This window comes from Budorcas taxicolor, chromosome 2, assembly GCF_023091745.1.
Source record: "Budorcas taxicolor isolate Tak-1 chromosome 2, Takin1.1, whole genome shotgun sequence".
In the NCBI taxonomy this organism is placed as follows: domain Eukaryota; kingdom Metazoa; phylum Chordata; class Mammalia; order Artiodactyla; family Bovidae; genus Budorcas; species Budorcas taxicolor.
In genome coordinates, this window is record NC_068911.1 from 175,691,763 (window position 1) to 175,715,088 (window position 23,326).

At 49.2% G+C, this 23,326-nt stretch overlaps 1 protein-coding gene across 1 annotated transcript in view; it reads left to right on the forward strand.

Annotated features, from left to right (window-relative positions):
* Positions 1–19,106: 19,106 nt before the first annotated feature.
* The window catches only part of ECE1 (endothelin converting enzyme 1), a 123,542-nt gene continuing 119,322 nt past the window's right edge, over positions 19,107–23,326 (forward strand). Inside the window, exon 1 of the mRNA XM_052636197.1 lies at positions 19,107–19,219. Within this exon, the coding sequence (XP_052492157.1) occupies positions 19,217–19,219 (3 nt within the window). The 5' untranslated portion in view covers positions 19,107–19,216. The remainder of the gene's footprint in view (positions 19,220–23,326) is intronic.

Consider the following 23,326-nt stretch of genomic DNA (forward strand, 5'->3'; position numbering starts at 1 on the left):
TTCTGATCATTGGGAACATGCTGCCCAGTTCATCTGCCTGGCATGGGGCTCCCACAAGCTAACACCCGACCTGGAGCCCTTCAGTGGGTTGCTGTGCCACTAGCCATGTTTCCCAGCTTGAATAATACATAGACATGCTCTCTGAAAGGAAGAAGATCCTCCCAGCCAGACATTATTGATCTGAAGTGTTTTTCTCATACTGTTTTATAAGACATAAAACTAGGTACAAACTCCATGGGCTCTCATAAAACCGTAAAACCAAGTTATAAATTAAACACAAGCACCACTACAAACCTGACCTCTTTCCGATGAACTCTAGCCATGTGATGCACCGGGTGACGTTGTTCTGCAGGATCAAAATCACCTCTTGCAACACTGAGCGCTCTGTGGGCTGTGCCAGTGTCTTGTTTTGCTTGTTTGTTTGTTTCCTTTTGTTTCCAGTTTGAAGCTCCCACCTGGGCTGTGTGGGCTGAATGAGTCACTCACTTCTCTCTTCCATGTGGGTGTTGGGAACCCTCTCCCAGGTGAGTGCATGGGCTCATCATTTGGGCCCCTTGCTGTGAGCATGGCAATTCCTCTGTGTTTTAAGCAAAGGACTGTTTTAAGAACCTTCACAGGCCTTCAGATAAGAAAATGTCTTAATGACTCAGATAACCATGACGATGTGGTCACTTACCAAGAGCCAGACACCTTGGAGTGTGAAGTCAATCCAGAAGAAGACCGTCTCAGTCAGACATTGTTGATTTGAAATTTTTTTTTATTATATTGCTCCTTAAGACATAAAGCTAGTTAAAAACTCCACTCAGCAATGGCCCAAGGACTGGAAAAGGTCAGGTTTCATTCCAATCCCAGAGAAGGGCAATGCCAAAGAATGTGCATGGGCATACTACTGTTCAATTGCGCTCATTTCACAAGCTAGCAAGATAATGCTCAAAGTCCTCCAAGCTAGGCTTCAGCAGTATGTGAACTGAGAACTTCCAGATGTAAAATCTGGATTTAGAAAAGGCCAAGAGGAACCAGAGATCAAATTCCCAGCATTTCTTGGATCATAGAGAAAGCAAGGGAATTCCAGAAAAACTTCCACTTCTGCTTCATTGACTACACTAAAGCCTTTGACTGTGTGGATCACAACAACCTATGGAAAATTCTTAGAGATGGGAATACCAGACCACCTTACCTGCCCCCTGAGAAATCTGTATGCAGGTCAAGAAGCAACAGTTAGAACCAGACATGGAACAATGAACTGGTTCAAAACTGGGAAAGGAGTATGTCAAGGCTGTATATTGTCACCCTGCTTATTTAACTTATATGCAGAGTATATCATGAGAAACGCTGGGCTGGATGAATCACAAGCTGGAATCAAGATTGCTGGGAGAAATATCAGCAACTTCAGATATGCAGATGACACCACCCTAATGGCAGAAAGCTAAGAGGAACTAAAGAGCCTCTTGATGAGAGTGAAAGAGGAGAGTGAAAAAGCTGGTTTAAAACTCAACATGAAAAAAATAAAGATCATGGCATCTGGTCCCATGACTTCATGCCAAATAGAAGAGGAAAAAGTGAAAACACTGACAGATTTTATTTTCTTGGGCTCCAAAATCACTGCGGATGCTGACTGCAGCCACAAAATTAAAAGATACTTGCTCCTTGGAAGAAAAGCTATGACAAACCTAGACACCATATTAAAAAGTAGAGATACCATTTTGCCAATGAAGATCCATTTAGTCAAAGCTATGGTTTTCCAGTAGTCATGTGCAGATGTGAGAATTGGACCATAAAGAAGGCTGAGCACCAAAGAAATGGTTCTTTCAAATTGTGGTGCTGGAGAAGACTCTCAAAAGTCACTTGTACATCAAAGAGATCAAACCAGTCTTCCTAAAGGAAATCAACCCTGAGTATTCATTGAAAAGACTGATGCTGAAGCTGAAGTTCCAATAATTTGGCCATGTGATGCGAAGAGCTGACTCATTGGAAAGGACTCTGATGCTGGGAAGGATTAAGGGCAGAAGGAGAAGGGGGCAACAGAGGATGAGAAGGTTGGATGGCATCACTAACTCAATGGACATAAGTTTAAGCAAATTCCAGGAGATAGTGAAGGATAGGGAAGCCTGGCATGCTACAGTCCACGGGGTTGCAAAGAGTCAGACAGCAATGAGCGACTGAACAGCAACCAACAGGCCTCCAGAATTCTTAACTGTGGAGGCTGCACTTACCTCTTGTCAGACACATTGAAAGCATACCCACACTTCACATCAATTACACCTTTTCTTTTTGCTGTAAGAGGGGATTTATTTTCGTAATTCTGCAGTTGAAAGTATTTCCATTAACAGTGTTTGTGGGTGTGCCTGTTATTTTAATTGTTGTTGTTTGTTACTTCAGAGCCATTAACATTCTTTTTTAGATCTGGAACATTGTCTGGGCCCTTGGAAATCTCCCAGGCCCAAGGGCTGAGCTCATGGTCCTGGAAAATAAACTAGCCAAGCCGAGACCTGCTTCTTTCTTTCCTCATCAGCCCGAGACAATTAAAGGGGGCCGGTTGGCGCCAAGCTGACCCCAAGCACAGGCCAACATGGGCTCAAAAATAGGGTTGGCTGCTCTGGGTTTTGAGGCCTGGGTCACTCAGTGGAGTCAGAATACGCTTATACCCATTGTTTTTAGATTAGCAGTGAAGTGAAAGCCCCACATCATGAAAACTCTAGCGAAGCCAGATTACTGGGAACATGCCTGAGGCCTCTCAGAGGTCAGAGACCCCAGTTTGAGGCCCCTTGGGCTTCAAGATCACGTCACAGCACCTTGACCTGGGAACAGGTCCTCCACGAAGTGCAACTAGCTCTCCTTTTCAGAGGTTTTTCTCCCCATCACTCAGCCAGCCTCTGATCCTACTGCTGTCTCTGCTCAGAAGGACCTCCTCGCAGCGTTTAGACTCTCTCATGTATTTGTTTCTAAAATAATTAGCTATTTACTTGGCTGCCTTAGGTCTCAGTTGCAGCACATGGGGGCTTCAATGGGTCCCGGGGGACCTTTCCTTGTGGTGCATGGACTCTCTCATTGCAGCACACAGGCTTAGCTGCTCCACAACACGTGGGATCTTAGTTTCCCTGCCAAGGATCAAATCCGTGGCAGACTTTTAATCATTGAACCACCCCTAGATTCTTTTATTTTTTTAAGTTTTAAAACACTGTGCAGGTTATACATGTTAACTATAGGAAAATCAGAAAATATAGGTATATCAAAATAAAAATAGGAACGTTTTTTAAAAAAAAATCAGTGATCTCATCACAGAGAAATAGTCATGATTAATTGATTACTGGGCTTCCCAGGTGGCACGAGTGGTTTGATTCCTGGGTCGGGAAGATCCCCTGGAGGAGGGCATGGCAACCTACTCCAATATACTTGCCTGGAGAATCCCATGGACAGAGGAGCCTGGCGGGCTACCGTCCACGGGGTCACAAAGAATAGGCATGACTTAGCACGCACATGCACGAGACTGATAATTGCTACATCAGTTCAGTTCAGTCGCTCGGTCGTGTCTGACTCTTTGCGACCCCATGGACTGCAGCATGCCAGGCCTCCCTGTCCATCACCAACTCCCGAGGCTTGCTCAAACTCATGTCCACCTCATTGGTGATGCCATCCAACCATCTCATCCTCTGTTATCCCCTTCTCCTCCCGCCTTCGATCTTTCCCAGCATTTCCCAGTCTTTTCAAATGAATCAGTTCCTCGCATCAGGTGGTCAAAGTATTGGAGTTTCAGCTTCAGTGTCAGTCCTTCCAATGACTATTCAGGACTGATTTCCTTTAGGATGGACTGGTTGGATCTCCTTGCAGTCCAAGGGACTCTCAGGAGTCTTCTCCAACACCACAGTTCAAAAGCATCAATTCTTCAGTGCTCAGCTTTCTTCACAGTCCAACTCTCACATCCATGCATGACTACTGGAAAAACCATAGCTTTGACTAGACAGACTTTGGTGACAAAGCAATGTCTCTGCTTTTTAATATGCTATCTATGTTGGTCATAACTTTTCTTCCAAGGAGCAAGTGTCTTTTAATTTCATGGCTGCAGTCACCATCTGTAGTGATTTTGGAGCCCCCCAAAATAAAGTCTCTCACTGTTTCCATTGTTTCCCCATCTATTTGCCATGAAGTGATGGGACTGGATGCCATGATGTTAGCTTTCTGAATATTGAGCTTTAAGCCAACTGTTTCACTCTCCTCTTTCCCTTTCATCAAGAGGCTTTTTAGTTCCTCTTCACTTTCTGCCATAAGGGTGGTGTCATCTGCCTATCTGAGGTTATTGATATTTCTCCCGGCAATCTTGATTCCAGCTTGTGTTCATCTAGCCTGGCATTTCACATGATACGCTCTGCATAAAAGTTAAATAAGCAGGGTGACAATATACAACCTTGATGTACTCCTTCCCCTATTTGGAACCAGTCTGTTGTTCCATGTCTGGTTCTAACTGTTGCTTCTTGACTTGCATACAGATTTCTCAGGAGGCAGGTAAGGTGGTCTGGTATTCCCATCCCCATCTGTTTAAGAATTTTCCACACTTTGTTGTGATCTCCACAGTCAAAGTCTTCGGTGTAATCAATAAAGCAGAAGTAGATGTTTTTCTGGAACTCTCTTGCTTTTTTTGATGACCCAATGGGTGTCGGCAATTTGGTCTCTGGTTCCTCTGCTATTGCTACATATACTCTTTAAATTTCAGTTTTCCACATATTGCAATGAGTGCAATCTTTCAAATGAAGCAATATAAGTAAACAAAAATAGGGAATACTATAACATATACTTGTAATAATCAAGTTTTGACAAAACAACACTTTTAGTATATTTGCTTCAGCTCTTTAATTTATTTATTAGAATAAAAATCCTAACTGATTAGGGTTGTTTTAATTTATTTATTTGGCTGCACTGAGTCTTAGCTGTGGCACATGGGATCGTGAATCCTCGTTGTAGCACGCAGGAGATTTTAGTTGGGGCGCGTGGGATCAAACCTGGGCCCCCTGCATTTCGAGCATGGAGTCTGAGCCACTGGGCCACCAGGGAAGTCTATTTAGCTTTTTAAAAGAAAAAAAACAATCAAACTTAGCAGATATAACTGAAGCACTCGCCCCCAACATACGCAAACCCAGTAACTCCTTGGCAGGCCCTCCGCAGTGTTCCCCTACCAGAGTCAAACTCTCTTACAAAGCTGGGGTTTATCTTCTGAATCAATGCTCTGGATATTGTTAAACTTGAAATGAACCGAATCATGCATATATGCCTTTGGGTCTGTCATGTCTTACAGATGTGTTCCTGTGACCCGCGTCACCCAGTTTGCCCATTTACACCGCCAATCACGATTCTGTGGACTGAATGAACTGCAGGTTCTTTACCAGTTCCCCTGATGACTGATTGTGCCAAACCATGCTACACGCTACCACTCTTGTGTTGGGAACATGAATGTCTTTGGGATCAATACCAAGGACAGAATTGCTGAGTTGTAGGACACTCACAGTGTTATAACCTTCCTTTTGTTTCATTCAATCACAAGTCATGAACATTTTTCCATTTCAATACTTATCCCACATCAGTAGTTTTCCATGGCTATAGACATTCTGCCACAAATTCCTCAGCATAATTATGATGGGTGTAATTAGTTTCTATTAAAGTCTACTTGGTGAGGGAGTATCTTTGCAGCTATATATTTGTGCATCTTTAATTATTTCCGCAGGAGAAATGTGTAAAAGTAGAACTTCTGGGTCCAAAGGGATATGAACTTTCTTTCTTTTTTAAAAAATATTTATTTATTTATTTGGCTCTACTGGGTAATGTGGGGTCTTTAGTTACAGGATGTGGCATCTGGTTCCCTGACCAGGGATTGAACCCAGGCCTCCTGCCCTGGGAGGATGGACTCTTAGCCACTGGACCACCACAGGAGTCCCCAGCACATGCATTTTCAAGACCAACTTCACTGAGAATTCTTGGACCAACTGCTCCTTCCACGAGCTCCCACCTCCTTCAAGGGGAGGACAGCCTGTTTCCCCAAATCTGGCCCACTGACCCCTTTAAGTAAAGCTTTTGCTCTGGAAATCTTGTCCTATACCTTCGCCTCACCCCTTCCTTCTCCTCCTTCAGCCACACTCTGGCCTGTGGACGTTCATAGCCCTGAATCACTCTTGTACAACATTCCTCACTTTCTCATTCCCTCCACAGCTATTTTGGTGTGTGATTTATCTTCCCGTCCAGATGTAAATATTTTAATGTCAGGAACTCAATTTTCTTCAGTGTTATTCTTTCATAATTTATACACCTCCAAGGAACATACACGACATGCACAATAAACTCCACATACAGACTGTTAAAAAAATACCTGGAAGGCTAGAAAATACTTGATTAAGATGTTCCAATTCAATGAAGTTACTGCATTTCCATTCCATTCCACCAAACTGACATTTGTTGAAAAATCTCTCTGGGACAGGAGCTGTGCTAGGTCCTGGGGAACCAGAGGCAAAGAGGCCCTGGTCTCTGCCTACCGGGCATTCACAGTCAATTCAATGTTGCCCTAACCATCCTCTCATGCAGGGCAAAAAGGGAAACATGATGTATTGTCTCCAACCCCTGATTAAAGAACAAAGGCTATTTCACCCGGGAAAGACCCTTAACCCTGGCGCTGAAGTAGAAGAAGGATCCGTCACATATGGGCCTATGTTTTGGACAATCTGTTTAGCAGCCTCTTAAAGACAACGCAGAGGTGCTCTTTTCCATGCGGATTTAATTCCTCCATCACATTTCAGAGAGGTAAAGACATACATCTTTTAGGGACTTCCCTGATGGCACTGGCACCCACTCTAGTACTCTTGCCTGGAAAATCCCATGGATGGAGGAGCCTGGTGGGCTGCAGTCCATGGGGTTGCTAAGAGTCGGATACGACTGAGCGACTTCCCTTTCACTTTTCACTTTCATGCATTGGAGAAGGAAATGGCAACCCACTCCAATGTTCTTGCCTGGAGAATCCCAGGGATGGGGGAGCTTGGTGGGCTGCTGTTTATGGGGTTGCACAGAGTCAGACACGACTGAAGTGACTTAGCAGCAGCTGATGGCCCAGTGGTGAAAACTACATGCTTCTCCTGCAGAGGGGTGTGGTTCCATCCCTGGCCAGGGAACTAAGATCTGACCATGCCACACAGCATGGTCAATAATTTAAAAAAAAAAAGAATCATTCATAAGGGTCATTTTGGTAGATAATAGACATGGCGCCACCTCTTACACTGAGCGTGGGAATGTAAAATGATACAGCCACTTCGGAAAAGAGCTTGACAGTCTCTGAAAAAGCTGAATATACTGCTGACCACACAACTCAGGAATTCTACTCATAGACACCCAGGTATTCTATTCACTCCAGGGAAATGAATGTGTGTCCACACAAAGAATTTTAGGCAAATGTCCATAGCAGCGTTATTCTACAGAAAAAACTGGAGGCAATCCAAAACTGAAAAGGTGAGTGGATAAAGAAAATGTAGCACAGCCATGTTAGAGGTTACTATTTAGCAATAAAAAGAAACAAATGACCAACCCTTGCAACACAGATGAAGCTCAGACTTCATGCTCAGTGCAAGAAGGCTTCATATTACAGGATTCCATTTATGCAGCTTTCCCAGAAGAGGCAAAACTGGGGGGACAGAAAGCAGGTTGGTGACCGCCTGGGGACGAGGGTAAAAGCAGGAGCCCTTTTGTCAAGGCTATGGTTTTTCCAGTAATCATGTACAGATGTGAGACCTGAACCATCAAGAAGGCTGAGCGCTGAAGAATTGATGCTTTTGAACTGTGGTGTTGGAGAAGACTCTTGAGAGTCCCTTGGACTACAAGGAGATCCAACCAGTCCATCCTAAAGGAGATCAGTCCTGAGTGTTCATCAGAAGGACTGATGTTGAAGCTGAAACTCCAGTACTTGGGCCACCTGATGTGAAGAGCCAACTCATTGGAAAAGACCCTGATGCTGGGAAAGATTGAGGGCAGGAGGTAAAGGGGATGACAGAGGATGAGATGGTTGGATGGCATCACTGACTCAATAGACTTGAGTTTGAGCAAACTCCAGGAGATAGTGAAGGAAGCCTGGTGTGGTGCAGCACGGGCTTGCAAAGGGTCAGACACAAGTAAGTGATTGAACAGCAAAAAGTGACTGAACCTGCGAAAAGGCCCGAGGGATCTTTTGGAAATGATTAAAGTTCTACAACTGGACTGTGGCAATGGGTGTGCAACTCTATGAATTTACTAAAATTCACTGAATTATACACTTAAAATGGTGAGTTTTGTGGCATGTTAGCTACACCTCGTAAAGAGCTATGACAAAGCACGAAAGACACAGGCCTTGCATTTGTGGGTTTATCATTTGGTTACGCAGAGAGTCAGTGGATCAGTCATTAAACCCCTAAGTATAGAGTTATAAAATCTGCTATAGAGAAGGAAGGAAAGACTGCGGGTGCAGCAACAGAAAATAAAAAGAGAAACCTCCTTGGAGAGGGTGGCCAGGGAAGGCCTATCTCAAGAGGTGTCCTTTGGACAGAGACCTGGGAAGGGCACTCCAGGTGAGGGGATGGCATGATTAGAGTTGGGGTGGGAAGTCTAGGAGCCTTACTTTTACACACTTGTGGTGGTGTTTAAAAGAGTTGCCCTGACCTGCTAACCACATGGCCCATGAGTGATGGGGCAGGGGTTTAAAACAACATCTTCTTGTGCCTTAGGTTGGCATCAGTCTTCCTGCCAGTCTGTTCTTACAGCCGATGCGATTGCCCCAGTCATACACCAGCTGCCCAGCCTGTCCACTGGCCTGCCGCTGCCCAGGGCTTGGAGCACGTGCTAGGTGAGGAGACGGCTGAGGTGTGTGTGAGCTCACGCTGCCCCGACACCTGCTGCCCATACTGTGAGTCACGGGCAGGGATGACCGCGGGATCCCGCCTCACAGACTCAGCCGGGCTCAGGCGGTCCAGCGCCCAGGCGGGCTGTAGGCTCCAAGAAGACCCACCTGCCCACACCTCCTCTCCACCTGTAGGACATAACGCTCTTTTTCTTTTAATTCTAATTTTTACCTTCCACCCTTTCCCTGTCTTTTTTTTTTTTTTTTGGTTTTAATTGAACATTTTATATAATTGCATTTTCTCTCCTTTCTTGGTATTTCAGTCATACTTTAAAAAAATTTTTTATTTAATTGATTTATTTGGCTGCATCCAATCTTATTTGTGGCAGGCAGGATCTTCCCTCTCAATTGGGTCATGCAGAATCTTTAGTTGCCACATGCAAGATTTTCAGTTGCGGCGTGTGGTATTGTTCAGGGATTGAAGCCAGGTCCCCTACATTGGGAAAGCAGAGTCTTAGCCACTGGACCACCAGGAAGTTCTCCAGGATATAACGCTCTTGAGGGCAGACCTGGATTCAGATCTCCACAATGGCACTGCTGAGCCATGTGACCTTGGACTTCACTGAGCCTTGCTCTCCTCCTTCGCTGGATAAGGATGTTGGGGTATGGGAAAGTGTAGATCTGGGATTAGAACCCACGTCCACTCAGCTATGAAGCCCTGGTTTCTCCACCACGCCATATGGGCTGGCTTCTTGCGATGGCCCTCACTGAGGGGCTAGTTCAGTGTTCTCAGGCCTGACCATGCAATCAGATCAAACCTGGGAGTTTGGTGAACTTTGGGATCCACCCTTAGAGATTGGTTTAATTGCCCTCAGGTGGGGCCCAGGGACCAGTGCATTTTAAAAGCTCCCCAGACAATTCAAAGAGGTTGCCAGAGTTGAGAATCACAGATCCAACCCCTTCATGTTCTTGGTTTTACTTTTTTAAAAATCCCTCCATTTTAGAGACAAGGAGATGGAGGCACAGACTCTGAATGACTGTCCCCATCCCGAGATCCCCCAGCTGTTTTCAGCTGAGCTGAAACTTTTGAATTCTCCCCTCTGCATGAAAGAGCTACAGTGCAGTTATATAAAGCCTCAGTGAAGAACCAGAGCTTTGTAATCAGATAGTTGTTCAGTTGCTCAGTCACGCCAGACTCTCTGCAACCCCTTGATGGCAGCACACCAGCCTTCCCTGTCTATTACTATCTCCTGGAGTTTGCTTAAACTCATGTCCATTGAGTCCGCGATGCCATCCAACCATCTCATCCTCTGTTGTCCCCTTATCCTCCCGCCTTCAATCTTTCCCAGCATCACGGTCTTTTCCAAGGAGTCAGTTCTTCCCATCAGGTGGCCAAGGTACTGGAGCTTCAGCTTCAGCATCAGTCCTTCCAGTGAATATTCAGGGTTGATTGAGGTGGATTCAATCCCAGTTGTCACTTATAGGCTGCCTGGCCTGGGGAAAGTCACCTCATCTCTCTGACCCTCAAGATCTTCATCTGTGAAAATAGGGGTTATGTGAAGGCTAAACCAGATACGTGTGAGCGGAGAGGAGGTGCTTGTTGATGGGACTGCATTCTCCAGAAGAGGCCTTCTGTACAGCTCGATGGATGTTTCTTAAGCACCAGCTACAGGTAGGCCCCTGTTTCTGGGGCTACAGAGCTGGGAGCAGACAGAGGAGACAGGAAACAGGCTGGGCTGGACAGAGTGGAGGGGCTCTGTTAGCCATTTAACATAGGCTGTGGGAGCCCCAGTCAGACTTGAGGTGGGGCACGGCGTGTAGGGTACGGGGTGACTCCATCAAAGGCCTCTTTCCTAGGACCCTGGGTTTGGCGAAGTGAACGTTGATCAAACAACTACTTTACATTAAGTCTTTTGCTTTTGTTGGCTCACCTGAGCTTCAAAACAGCCCTTCAGGACAAGCCAACATCTCTGGTGTTTTCAGTTCAGTTCAGTCGCTCAGTCGTGTCTGATTCTGTGACCCCATGGACTGCAGGACGCCAGGCTTCCCTGTCCATCACCAGCTCCCGGAGTTTACTCAAACTCATGTCCATCGAGTCGGTGATGCCATCCAACCATCTCATCCTCTGTCATCCCCTTCTCCTCCCGCCTTCAATCTTTCCCAGCATCAGGGTCTTTTCCAATGAGTCAGTTCTTTGCATCAAGTGGCCAAAGTATTGGAGTTTCAGCTTCAGCATCAGTCCTTCCAGTGAATATTCAGGACTGATTTCCTTTACGATGGACTGGTTGGATCTCCTTGCAGTCCAAGGAACTCTCAAGAGTCTTCTCCAACACCATAGTTCAAAAGCATCAATTCTGGTGTTTTAGAGAAAGCAGAGACATTACTTTGCCAACAAAGGTCCGTCTAGACAAGGCTATGGTTTCTCCAGTGGTCATGTATGGATGTGAGAGTTGGACTGTGAAGAAAGCTGAGCACCGAAGAATTGATGCTTTTGAACTGTGGTGTTGGAGAAGACTCTTGAGAGTCCCTTGGACTGCAAGGAGATCCAACCAGTCCATTCTAAAGGAAATCAGTCCTGGGTGTTCTTTGGAAGGAATGATGCTGAGGCTGAAACTCCAGTACTTTGGCCACTTCATGCAAAGAGTTGACTCATTGGAAAAGACTCTGATGCTGGGAGGGATTTGGGGGCAGGAGGAAAAGGGGATGACAGAGGATAAGATGGCTGGATGGCATCACCGACTTGATGGACATGAGTTTGAGTGAACTCTGGGAGATGGTGATGGACAGGGAGGCCTGGCGTGCTGCAATTCATGAACTGAACTGAGAGATGAGGTTCAGAGAGGTGTGGAACCTTGGCTAGGCTCCCTCAGCTAAAGACAGAATCCACTTAAGGAGTCTGACTCCAGAGTGGGATCTCATCCCACGGTCCCCAGCCCTAATCCGATGGGGTGTTTGGGGGCTCCCAGCCCATCATCCTTGCTCTGACTGGTTGGGCAGTCTCTGGGGAGCTCTCCCCTTGACTCAGTGGGGCTGGGCAGCTGGTCTGCTTCGAGGGCATCTGGCTCGATGCCTTTTTCCTGTCCCCACCTGCTCCCCCAGCCGAAAGTCAAGGACACCCTGGAGTGGGAAACAGCACCTGGCCTGGGATTGCTTCTGAGAACATAAGCACTCAGGTTTCAGGATAAAAGATACTTTCCCGAGTGGCAAGACACACTCCCAGCCCCAGCTCACCCATGGTCCTCACTGCCCTAAACACACCGGACACTGGAGCCTTCTTCCTGTCCTCCTGTGTCCTGCCCACATCCGGGTCTGTGCACAGGTGGCTCCCACCGCCTGAGCCCTGTTCCCTTCCCTGGCTGTGTGACTCCACCCATCACACTCAGCCACTCCCTCCACAGTGCCCTGACCTCCCTGCCATGTGGAGCATCTCCAGAACCCAGCACCTCTTCCCTGTGTGATCAGTCACCTTTGCTAAGTTGGTCTTGACATCCTCTTCCTCCCGCCTGATCCAGCTTGCCCACCTTGGCCCACTGTACTTCTATGCCCTTTCCCATTTCTCTATGGCTTGACTCTCTTCAGCTGTCAACCAACACATTCATGTGACAAAATGGTTTTGTTTACAATCAGCATCCTCTCCACTTACCAAAATGCAGTGAAGTGGCTGCTCGGTATTAAAGCAAACACTATAAAACATGGATTTAAAAGAGGTTGAAAGCCATTAGAAAGAGATAGGGAGAGATCTTTTTGGGTTTCTGGACTGAAATAGTAACTGAAGTGGAATATATAACTTACCCAAGAGTGTCCTAGCAGCCAAAGCAAAAGGGGAAGTATACTGGGCCAGAGCAGTCTGGTTCTGGGGTGACCTGGTTCCTTGAAAAACCACACCCTTCCCCCCTCGACTGATAAGGGCTGTAGATAAAAACCTGCTACTGGCAGGGGAGACCTTTGAGGAAGTGGGTTTCTAGGCTCTGCATTCTGCCCCTGCTGGCAGTCTCTGTGCTCCTCCTAGCTAATTCTCAGGAATTTCTTCTGCTGCACTGCTCCAACCTGGCCTACTTTCCCCAGCTCTGGGCTCCACGAAAGTAGTGGGCCTCCCATCTGAGAAATGTCCAAACTTGGGCCAGGTGACCACTGTGGGGGAAGCGGCAAAGATTTAGAAACTGAAATAGGGACTAGAATAGACGATCGATTCAGGTCCAGCCCTCAGGGTCTGCGAATTCATACCTGGGTAACCGAGATGTAGCCCAGGTCCTCAGCCAGCTCCGGTTCCTGTATGCTCCTTCAGAGAACACAAATTCACACATCACAACTTAAAAGCTGCCTTACTCTCGGTTAGTGACCATGTTCCACGCAGCTTCAGGCTCTTCACATAGAAAACAGGGGTGATACTGATCACAAGGAATCATGGAGTCAGTGACAGTGCATGTCTAACTTTTATTTACGTATTTTCCTACATGATCAGAAGCAGAAAGGGTTTTGAAGCTCCTTTAAAAAAAAAAACAACAACAAATAGAACTAAGCCACTACATTAACCAGAAGATTAAAGTCAGAAAAGTTATTTCACGGACTTCCCTGGTGGTCCAGTGGTTAAGACTCTATGCTCTCCCCTACCCCACGCCACCCCCACCCCAAAGAAAAGAAAAAGAAAAGCTCTATCATCCCTGCTCCCTACTTTCTGGCTACGTGACCTTGGGCATGTTGCTTTGCCTCGCTGAGTCTTGGTTTCCTCATTTGTAAAATGAGATAACAGGAGTACCTTCCCCCTGTGGGGTTATTCTAGAATTAAACAGTATGGAAGAAGAATTAGCACAATGTCTGGCATATAGTAAGTAGGCAATGCATTTTAGCAATTATTATTATGTAATCTCAGTTTTTGTTTATAAGAAAAGTAATCTGGGTAAAAGCTGAGCCACTTTGAGGCCAGTCTCAAATCCTTATTGAATTAGAAAGAAATATCATTTCCTTTCCCCACCAAAAAAAAAAAAAAGCAATTCAAATGTTTATTCAGTGCTTTTGAAAATGTTAAAGATTTCATTTCACGCATAATATCAACAGAACTTCTTAACATTCCTTTTCCTCTCTTTGTTCCTCTTCTCTTCTTCCCTCCCACCCTCTGCACACAGCACACACATCTGTATTCCGAGTCCCTCAAGTGTTTTCCCAAAGCTCAGGCTGCACAGCTCTGTTTCCCTGGCTCCTGCTCCAGCCTCTCGCGTCTCCTCCCCTCCAGCATCCTCTGCCCTGTCTCTCCTGGCTTGTGTCTTTCTCCTCCCTCATCCTGTTACTCAGATCCATAGGACAAAGCCAGGCTGAAGATACCTGAACTACAAAGTTTTCTTCCTGAAAGGTAGGAGGGAGCCTTCTCTGGTGGTCCAGTGGCTGAGATTCTGAGCTGATCGGAGATCCTGCATGGTGCAACTAAGACCTGGCCCAGCCAAATAAAGAAATATTTTTTTTAAAGGCAAGGAACCAAGGAGGCTATGAAAAGTTAATGTGTTTCCTCTCACAAAACAGACACACATCTATTAATGCAGCTCAATGCAAGACTGTTATCAAGGAGTTAGCAGTGGTTAATATTTGAGGAACAGGGTTATGAGGGATTTTTTTCCCATTGTACTCATTTCCATATTACTTACATTATTTTACAGTCAGCATGCAATAATTGCCCTTGAGATGAGAAAAAAAACAGATTTTCTTAATTTTTAAAATTAAATATGGAAATCCGGGCAAAGGGAGATAATAGCACAAAAAGTAAAGGAAGGACTTCCTTGGTAGTCCAGTGGTTAAGAAATCTGCCTGCCAATGCAGGGGACACAGGTTCCATCCCTGGTCCAGGAAGATTCCACATGCCAAGGGGTAACTAAGCCCCCTCCGGGGGGTAACTACTGAAGCCCGCACATCTAGGTCCTGCGCTCTGCAAGGGGAGAAGCCACTACAATGAGAAGCCCCTGCTTGCCACAACTAGAGAAAGCCCACATGCAGCAAGGAAGACCCAGTGCAGCCATAAATAAATATATAAATGTTTTTTAAGTAAAGGAAAAGCAGGTATAATGTGAGCATCCAAAATATGTTCCAATGGTCCTGTATTTAAATCACGCAAAGAGCCAAGTATGGGGCCCAGTGCACATTTGATAAACAGCATCTACTGTTGGTCAGGACCTAATGGACCTACAATCCCTCACAGAAATTCAAACTGCCCAATTGAATCAGAGTAGCTAGTGGCCCAAGGAGAAAAGGGTCAGGCTGGAACATCCTGGTCCCTAGCCCCATCCCAGGCAACCTCTCTACAGCATTGGAGGAGTCAAGAAATAGTCTAATTGGATCTGACAAGCTCTACCTGCCCTCTTGGACCAACCTCCTAACGGGCTCCTTCTTACTACATCCTCTTAGACAGGCTGGTGGGTGGGGTGGGTGTGATCGGGGAGTCTGTTCCTAGAGAGTCTGGTGATACCCCTCCCCCAGGAGCTCTAGACTATAGCTTCAGTTCTGTTATGGAAGACAAGACAAAATAAAACATTGAATAGCTCTTATAATGAATCTCATTTTGTCTGCGGACCTGTAGCTGTCCAATTTATCCAGACTCTGACTTGGTATGTGGTATCAGCAACCCCCTACCCAAATCAGTCAACCACTAAGGATTCCTTGGGTACCTACTGTATGCTAGACATTACCGTCAAGATGGTGACAGAGGAAAAGTGGAGGAGGAATACCAATAAAAACTGTTGCCATTTATCGAAGGCCTATGAAATATAAGCCTCTCCACAAATTCTGGAGGATTCTTCTTGGACCTGCATTGGGAAGATCCCCTGGTGAAGGAAACGGCTACCTACTCCAGTATTCTGGCCTGGAGAATTCCATGCATAGTCCATGGGGTCAGAAAGAGTTGGACACGACTGAGCGACTTGCACTTTCACTTTTCACACTTCTTGGATCTTGATGAGTCCCGAGGCTGGGATAGCTAGAAATCCCACATAGACTCAAACACCAGGTACCTCTGAGACCCTCAGGCTCAGTGGCCCGGCCAATCAGAACCCTTGGCCACACTGATTGGCCAAGGCATGGATACATGTTTCAGTAACAGCCAGGGAGACTTGGTTTGGGGAACGCTGTTAGAACTTCTGGGAAAAGAGTCTGTTTCTGCCAGAGTGGCCGGAGACTAGGAGGCATGGCTAGTGCTGCTGGCAGCCACTTTGTCATCAGGAGGAGAGCCTGCCAGAGAATGAGATCAGTGGAGAGGGGAAGAATCTTGAGGGACCAAGAGATTGACCCTGAATCCTGACGACATCATCTGAGCTCCTCAGTGCAGCCATACCTAGAGCTTGCTCGACCCTGTCCTTACCAGTTTAAGGTAGGTTTTCTGCCAGTTCAAGCCCTGATGCTCTGACTACTGTACCCAGAAACCTGAGTGCTTGGCAGAAGCATCCTCAACATCCAGTCTATAGGAGGCTGACAAGGGAATCGGGTTCCCCCCCACAAAGCTGCCCACATTTCTGTCAGCACAGAGAGCCCACAAACGCCAACAGAAGCAGTATGGCACCAGAACGAAGGAGCAAGTCCTCTTAGACTCAGTGTGCCACCTTGGGGGAGTCGCTTGCCCTCTCTGGACATTCATTTTCCTCACCTGTAACAGGGGGCTAGGGTGGGAATCATGGCATCTGTAGAGTAGGTTTGTTTCCATTAGGCTGTTTGAGGAGGGGAATACTGGGGACCCCAGAGGAGCTGGGGGTGAGGGTCAGAATGGGCGGCACACCTCCTTGCTGTGCCCCGAGCAGCATGAAGGCCAGGATCTGTCTTTCCCAGGCAGCCTGGTGGGATGGAGCAGAGAAGACCCAGCCCGAGCGCTGAAAGTGCTCAGTTCTAGCCCTGGTGCTTCCGCCAGAGCAGGGTTTGCCTCTGGCTACCCGCCTCCCCTGCCTCCCCTGCCGGTGTGTCCCCTTCAGAAGTGGAAAAGCCAGGCCCCTTCTCGGTGTTCTGGAAGAGTCAGGATCCTGTCCTGTTCACTGTTGTACATCCCCAGCACTCAGCCCAGCTTCTGCCTCACTGATACAGCAATCCAGGATGCCCATCATGCGAGCGAAAGAACCACGGTCAGGATACCTGACCTTTCTTTTCTTCTTTAGGGAACATGCTGTTGGAGTATGACACATACAGAAAGAAGGCACAGATCCTAAGCAGTCTTCACAGACAGCACATCCCTGTGCCCAGCCCTCCCATCCGCAAGCCACCCTCTACCAGCACCTGGAAGTCCCCCAGTGCCCCCTTCCAGTCATTCCTTCCACAGAGGCAAGGCTGGCCTGACTTCTGACAGCGTCAAGGTGCTTTGGACTTTATAGAAATGGAGTAATGCTCAACGTTTTCCAGTGATTCATAGCTTACCAAGAGCCCATGTATACAATAACTCATTAAATCTTCACATCAGTACTGAGGGGTAGGCAGGAATTACAAATCCTACTTTACAGAGGAGAAAACCAAGGCTCAGAGAGAAGGGAATCCCCTGAATTACATCACTCGTAAGTGGACTGCCAGTATAACTGGTTCCATTTTCCGGTCTCCCCGGATCTCAGAATGTCCCTCCAGACATTAGGATGCAGTTCCCAGGAATGGTCTGGGCAGCTGATAGTCTAAGTTACCAGTCCTCCAGGATGGAGAGAAGGCGCAGACCTTCAGTCCAGAGAAGATCTGGTCACCTTCAGGGCAGGGCCCACCTCTGCCTTCTTTCAATCCGTGGCACTCAACAAACTTTGTGAATTCTGGCAAGTGGCCCCCCTCCCTGTCTGCTTCCCTCCACGCTGGAGAATTCAGAAGGCTGTTGAATGGAAACAGGGAGAGTTATTTCCCCAGCCCCCTCCCTGCCCTCCAGGTGGCCACATACACTGCCCAGGTCCCATGGTCCCATTTGGCTCCTGGCACCGTGTGCCCAGACCTCTCCTTTGCAGAGTCACTCTGGCCAGCTCCTCCCCCTCCCCAAATCTACCTCTGTCCCCCATGGCTGCTTGGCAAGATTCTCCAGGTCTTTCCTTCTGGCCTCATGAACTCATATACATCCTTCAGTGCCCCAACCCCCATGTCCTCTGGAATGTCTTTGTTTCTCCTAACCATCCACTGACCATAGAAATTAACCCACATTAATTTCTCTTTCTCAACACAACACAATCACAAAGTCACATGGACAAAACACTCTGGCTGTATCTTTTTCTCTCTCTTTTTCACAAACTGGGTTACATATACAGTTGTACCAAATAACAGCCACGGCCCTCACAGGTCTGCACATGCAAACAAGCACAGGCTACACCACAAAACCACAGGGTTTGGTTTCTACTTGTTTACAGCTGAGACACAGAATGTCTTTCTACCACACCAACGTGTGTGCACAACAGGCCCAAGAGTACAGATCACACACCATACAGATACACAGACACACACTTCCTTCACTCAGGCAATCACACAATCACATGTAGAGACAGTCCTTCCCTGACATACAGACCAGTGCAGGTGTGGAGAAGCACCAGTCCTCTCTGGCTCCTTCCCGCCTCTTCTCAAGCCTCTCTCACTCTTACACACACACACACACACACACACACACACATCCTCCTTCCCTCTTACACACACACACACCCTCCTTCCCTCTTACATACCCACACACACACAGCCCACCCACCCCCACACGCACAGCCCACGTAAACACGCACGCACACACACACCCTCCTTCCCTCTTACACACACACACACACACATAGAAGCACGCAGTAACAAACCCTCATAGTCAGTCTCTGCCTTCCGTCACACAGAAACACATAGGCGCGCACGGGATCCATCACACACACACACACACACACACACACACACACTCTCTCTCTCTCTCCCTCTCTTTCTCTCTCTCTTCCCTCTCACTCTTATACACACACGGGCGCGCGCGCAGCTGCAATGTCCTGGCTCATACTCCGTGCAGGCACCAAGCAGGAAGACAAAGGTCGCCGAGGCTCCCGGCGCCGCGCAACGAACGCAGCTGAGCGGCTCCCCGGCCTTGGCCGGCCCCGAGCCGGATCTCGGCGAGGTCTGGAGCCCGCGCCCGGCGCCGGAGCCCCAGCCCGAGTCGTCCCTCGGGGGTGCGCACGCGGCCCCCCTGGCCGCGGCCCCGGCGCGCCGAGGGTTAAGGCGCGGGCGCGGGCGGGGGAGGCGGCCCCGGGCGTGATTGGCCGCGCCGCCCGGGCCCGCACCCCCGCGCCCCGCCATTGGCCCGTCGGCGGGCCCGCCTCCCGGGGCTCGTAGCGCGAGCCGCGCTCACCCTCCGGGGCCCAGCCTTGCCGTCTGGGCAGCGCGGCCGAGCGCCGGGAGTGGGGCCGGGAGCGCGGCGCGGGGCCGGAGCGGAGCGCGCGAGCGATGGTGAGTGCCGCGCCCGGCCCGCCTCGACGGCGCCCGGGTGGGACTCGGGGCCGGCCCGGCGCGCGGGGGGCCTGGGTGCCGGCTGCGGCTGTGGGAGGGCGTGCAGTCGGGGGGCGCGCGGGCCGCGCTCGGCTCGCCTTGCGGCGCCGCGCTCTGTTCCGTCGGGGGCAGCTGGAGGGGTCGGGGTGCCGCTTCGATTCGTGCTCCCTTGGTGTGGTTTTGCGCTGGGGCGTCCGGAAGTCCCTGAACGCGGCTGGGCTTGGAGACCCTCGGCGGGTTCCGTAAGGGGGTCGGGGACCATCCGAAGTGCTGGATTCGGTAGGACCTGAGTGTCCCGGGACTCTGAGGCGGGGCTGGGGCTGGGGCTCGGCTTGGAGCGTGGTGGGTGGCTGCGCCGAGAGCTTCGGAGGAGTAGTTCGGGCGCCCTGGGACTGCGGATCCACTATGCTCTGAGGGTTGAGAGTGGATGCTGCCAGAGACCAGGGGCCCCTGGGGGCCCCTAAGCCCAGCGATCTGGTCTCCCCAGCATGTCCCAGTAATGGGTCTTCATCGGAGGGGTTGCTGAGGCCACTGACTCGGATGGGCAGTGGCACCAGGGAGAAGGGACGTGGGGACTTCGGGGGGGCGGGGGAGGTGGGTGGCGGTGTTTCTGAAGTCCCCGGAGAGAAATCCGTTTGGTCAGGCTGAATTCGTTGAGGCTGTTTTAGAGAGGAGGGTTGTTCTGGAAGGAAAGCCACGATCTTTCAGTGCCTCTCTGGGGCCTGGTGGCCACTTTGCCATTATGGAGGCCAAGGCCACCTCCTTCTCCGTGGCTTGTTTTCTCCAAGGGCAGGCCCCTCCGATTCTCTCTCAAGTCCTGCTCTGTGTCCTGTGGAGTGGATACAGGGCTCCGCGTAGGGCCTGAGGAGGGCATGAGTCAGTGATGGTGGCTACCAGTCCCACGGAATATCCCGTTCTTCTTCCGTTCAAGCCAGTCCCCTCTTTTCTCGCCCAGGAGTGTCTGCCTCCCCTGCACCACCACGAGCCACTCCAGAGTCAGTAAGAATGAAGTTATGACTTGACTCTGTACCTAGAGGTGCTTAGAGACCATCTTGGATCCAACCTACCTCTTTGATCAGGAACCTCCCCACTGGACTGCCCTTCTTGAACAGTTGCAGTGGCAGGGTGCTCACTCCCAAGTGGATCGGCACTTGATGTAAGGTCTCAGTATATGGGAAATAAAATAGGGTGACTTCGAGCTCATATCATCATCCACTCTGCCTCCAAGCCCACCCTGACCTTAGTTACTCAGAAAGAGAAATTTATCCTTCTCAAAAATCAGTTAAAGAAGGAGAGGTCACTTTGCCTTGGTGACACTTTTCAGAGCCTTACAACCTTCCAGCCTGTGAGAGAGACCCCTGGTTTTGTCCTCAGACAGACTTGGGTTTGAATTCTGGTTGCTGTACTTCCCCAGAGGGACAGGTGACATCATCACCTCCGAGTTTCTGTTTCCTCTTCATCTGTGAAATGAGATGATATATCTTATCTCTCAAGGATGGTGTACAGATTTGGTGAGCCAACCCAGCAAGAGGGCTTTACTTGAATACAGCTTAGTTTCCTTTCTGATACAACCTTAAGCTCAAGGTGGGAAGTTCTGCCTGACATCTAACCTATTTGCTAAGTACAGAAGAAGGATTCAAGTTTACCATGTGGGGAGAAAAAGGGGAGGGTGATACTTAGAAAATCAGGCATTAGCTCATCATTCAACAAAGATTTATTGAGCTCTTCTATACGCCAAGTCCTGTCAAGAGAGGAAAACAATGGTCATAAACACCATGGTAAGAGAGCTTCTATGGGACTTCCCCTGGCCACCCAGTGGTTAGGGGCTGCGCTTCCACTGCAGGGCACCCAGGTTCAGTCCCTGGTCAGGGAACTAAGATCCCACATGGCACAGAGCATGGCCAAAAAAAAAAAGAGGGCTTTCATTAGTCCATAAATGTCCACACCATCCTCAGGCTAGGTGGCATGTCTTTAGGAGAAGTGGCGCAATGCTGCCAGGGGAGGGCTCCTTCTGGATGGAGAGGTGGGAGAAAGCTTCACCGAGCAGGTGGCATCTGAATCGGAAAGAACATCCCAGATCAGGGCACCTGTGTGAGCAGAGGCGTGGGAGGGTGGGAAGTACTCTTGGAAAGGGCCCAGTGGGGCTTGCTCGGCATGTGGGCACCAGAGCGGCAGGAGAGAGGAGAAGGTGGCAGGGGACGCTGCAGGGGCTGGATGGTGGGAGGCTGGGGCAGGCCGAGAGGCCAGAGCTCCATGGTGGGTAGTTGGTCCACTGCGAGCGGGTGGGAAGAAGGCTGACGTCAGGCTCCTCGGCCCCTGTCATTTTGGTTTCTCCTAAACACCAGGCCCTGTGCTCATTCCTGAGGTGGGGGTGATTCAGGGCTGCTAGAGTGTTTATTCCTTGGCTCTCCTGCTCCACGGGTTTTAAACAATTCAGCGTTCTTGCCAGCATTGCCAAGTTTCCCCTGGCCCCTGGGTTCCTAACAGGGCTCTGCTCGGATAGCGCGTGGGCTGTTTCCTGTGTCCTGCCTCCATCTCCTTGATGGTCCCCAGCTCCCCACCTTGGTCTCTAACCCCTTGGCAGGGAGTCAGCGCTGTTCTCAGAGGTTTCACCGGCAGGCTTGGGAGATGAGGGTTCTCAGGAGGCTTTTTGTGCCTCCTGTCTCTGGTTGTCCTTATACTGCCCAGCAGCAGGCACAGAGAGGCAAAGGACATTGTCCAGGGTCACACAACAAGATGGTACCAGAGCACGCACAAACCTCCTGGATGTCTGGGGGGTTCCCAGACAGACAGGTTGGGGGAAGGAAGCCCAGCCTGCTCTTGTGGAGCCCTGAGAATGTTTCTTTAGCTTCCCAACTAGGGGCTGAGCTGGAGGGTCGGCAGTCATTTTTACTGTAAGTGGCTGAGCTGAGAACCGGGTCCAGCTCCCAAGGGTCAAGACTGGGTGTACCACCCACTTGCTGCGTGACTTTGGGTCAGCTGTTCCTTCTCTCTGCGCCCCCTTTCCTGCCAAGTGCAGCAGATTTGCTCCTTGTCAGGATCACAGGCCAATTCCACCGAGTACGTGACATAGAAATGCTTCACAAACTGTTGAGAACTTGAGGGAACGTATGATTGATCGGGAGGAGGAGAAGGGGACGACAGAGGACGAGATGGTTGGATGGCATCACCGACTCAATGGACATGAGTTTGGGCAAGCTCTGGGAGATGGTGAAGGACAGGGAAGCCTGGCGTGCTGCCGTCCATGAGGTTGCAAAAATCGGACATGACTGAGCGTGGGAACAACAAAATCACTGACTGAGGATGGGAGGCCAGCCCCAGGCCCCCTGAGCCAGTCTGCAGGGAGTTCCGAGTACAAAGTATCTTTCCCCAGGGTGGCCAGGCCACTGTGCTGTTGGGTTATTGCTTATAGGCACCTTATTAACTTTTGTTAAAGAATAGATACATTGTTTCCCAGATGGAATTGGAGAGACCAAGCCCTATACAGGGGAGAAGCCGGACTTAAGTAGTAGGAGGGCTAAGGGGTGGGTTCAGCAGAAAGTTGCAGGCTTGGCCTAGACAGAAACAGCTTGGCCAAAGTCCACACTTTGCTGTCAGCGGTGACAGCAACAAGGGAGGAGCCATCAGCAAATGTTTACGACTTTTTGTTCCCCTCAATTTTTTCTTTTCAGTTAACTAGGTAAGCGCCTTGCCCTGGTCAAAGTGCTGCATTCATTCATTTGTCCGCCCATTCATTCATTCACCAAAAAAGTATGCCTGGCATAGTGCCAGGAGCTGGGGCAGTGGGCATCAGTGTGGATGAGACTGGGAGGTCTGTTTTTCAGTCTGGCAATCAGGAGATATGGAGTAGGAAATTACAAGTGTGATTTCTGTTACCAAGGAGACACACAGGGTGCTGTGGCACAGATAGGGCAACCTGGGGCCAGAGAAAGGCTGCCTTAGAGGACATGCCATGAAGGTTGTGGCCCTAAAGAATGGGTGAGACCGGGAAGAGCATTCCAGGCGGGGGAAGCAGTAAGTGGGAGATGGGACAAAACTTGATGCTCTCAGGAGTTAATTCGCCTGCAG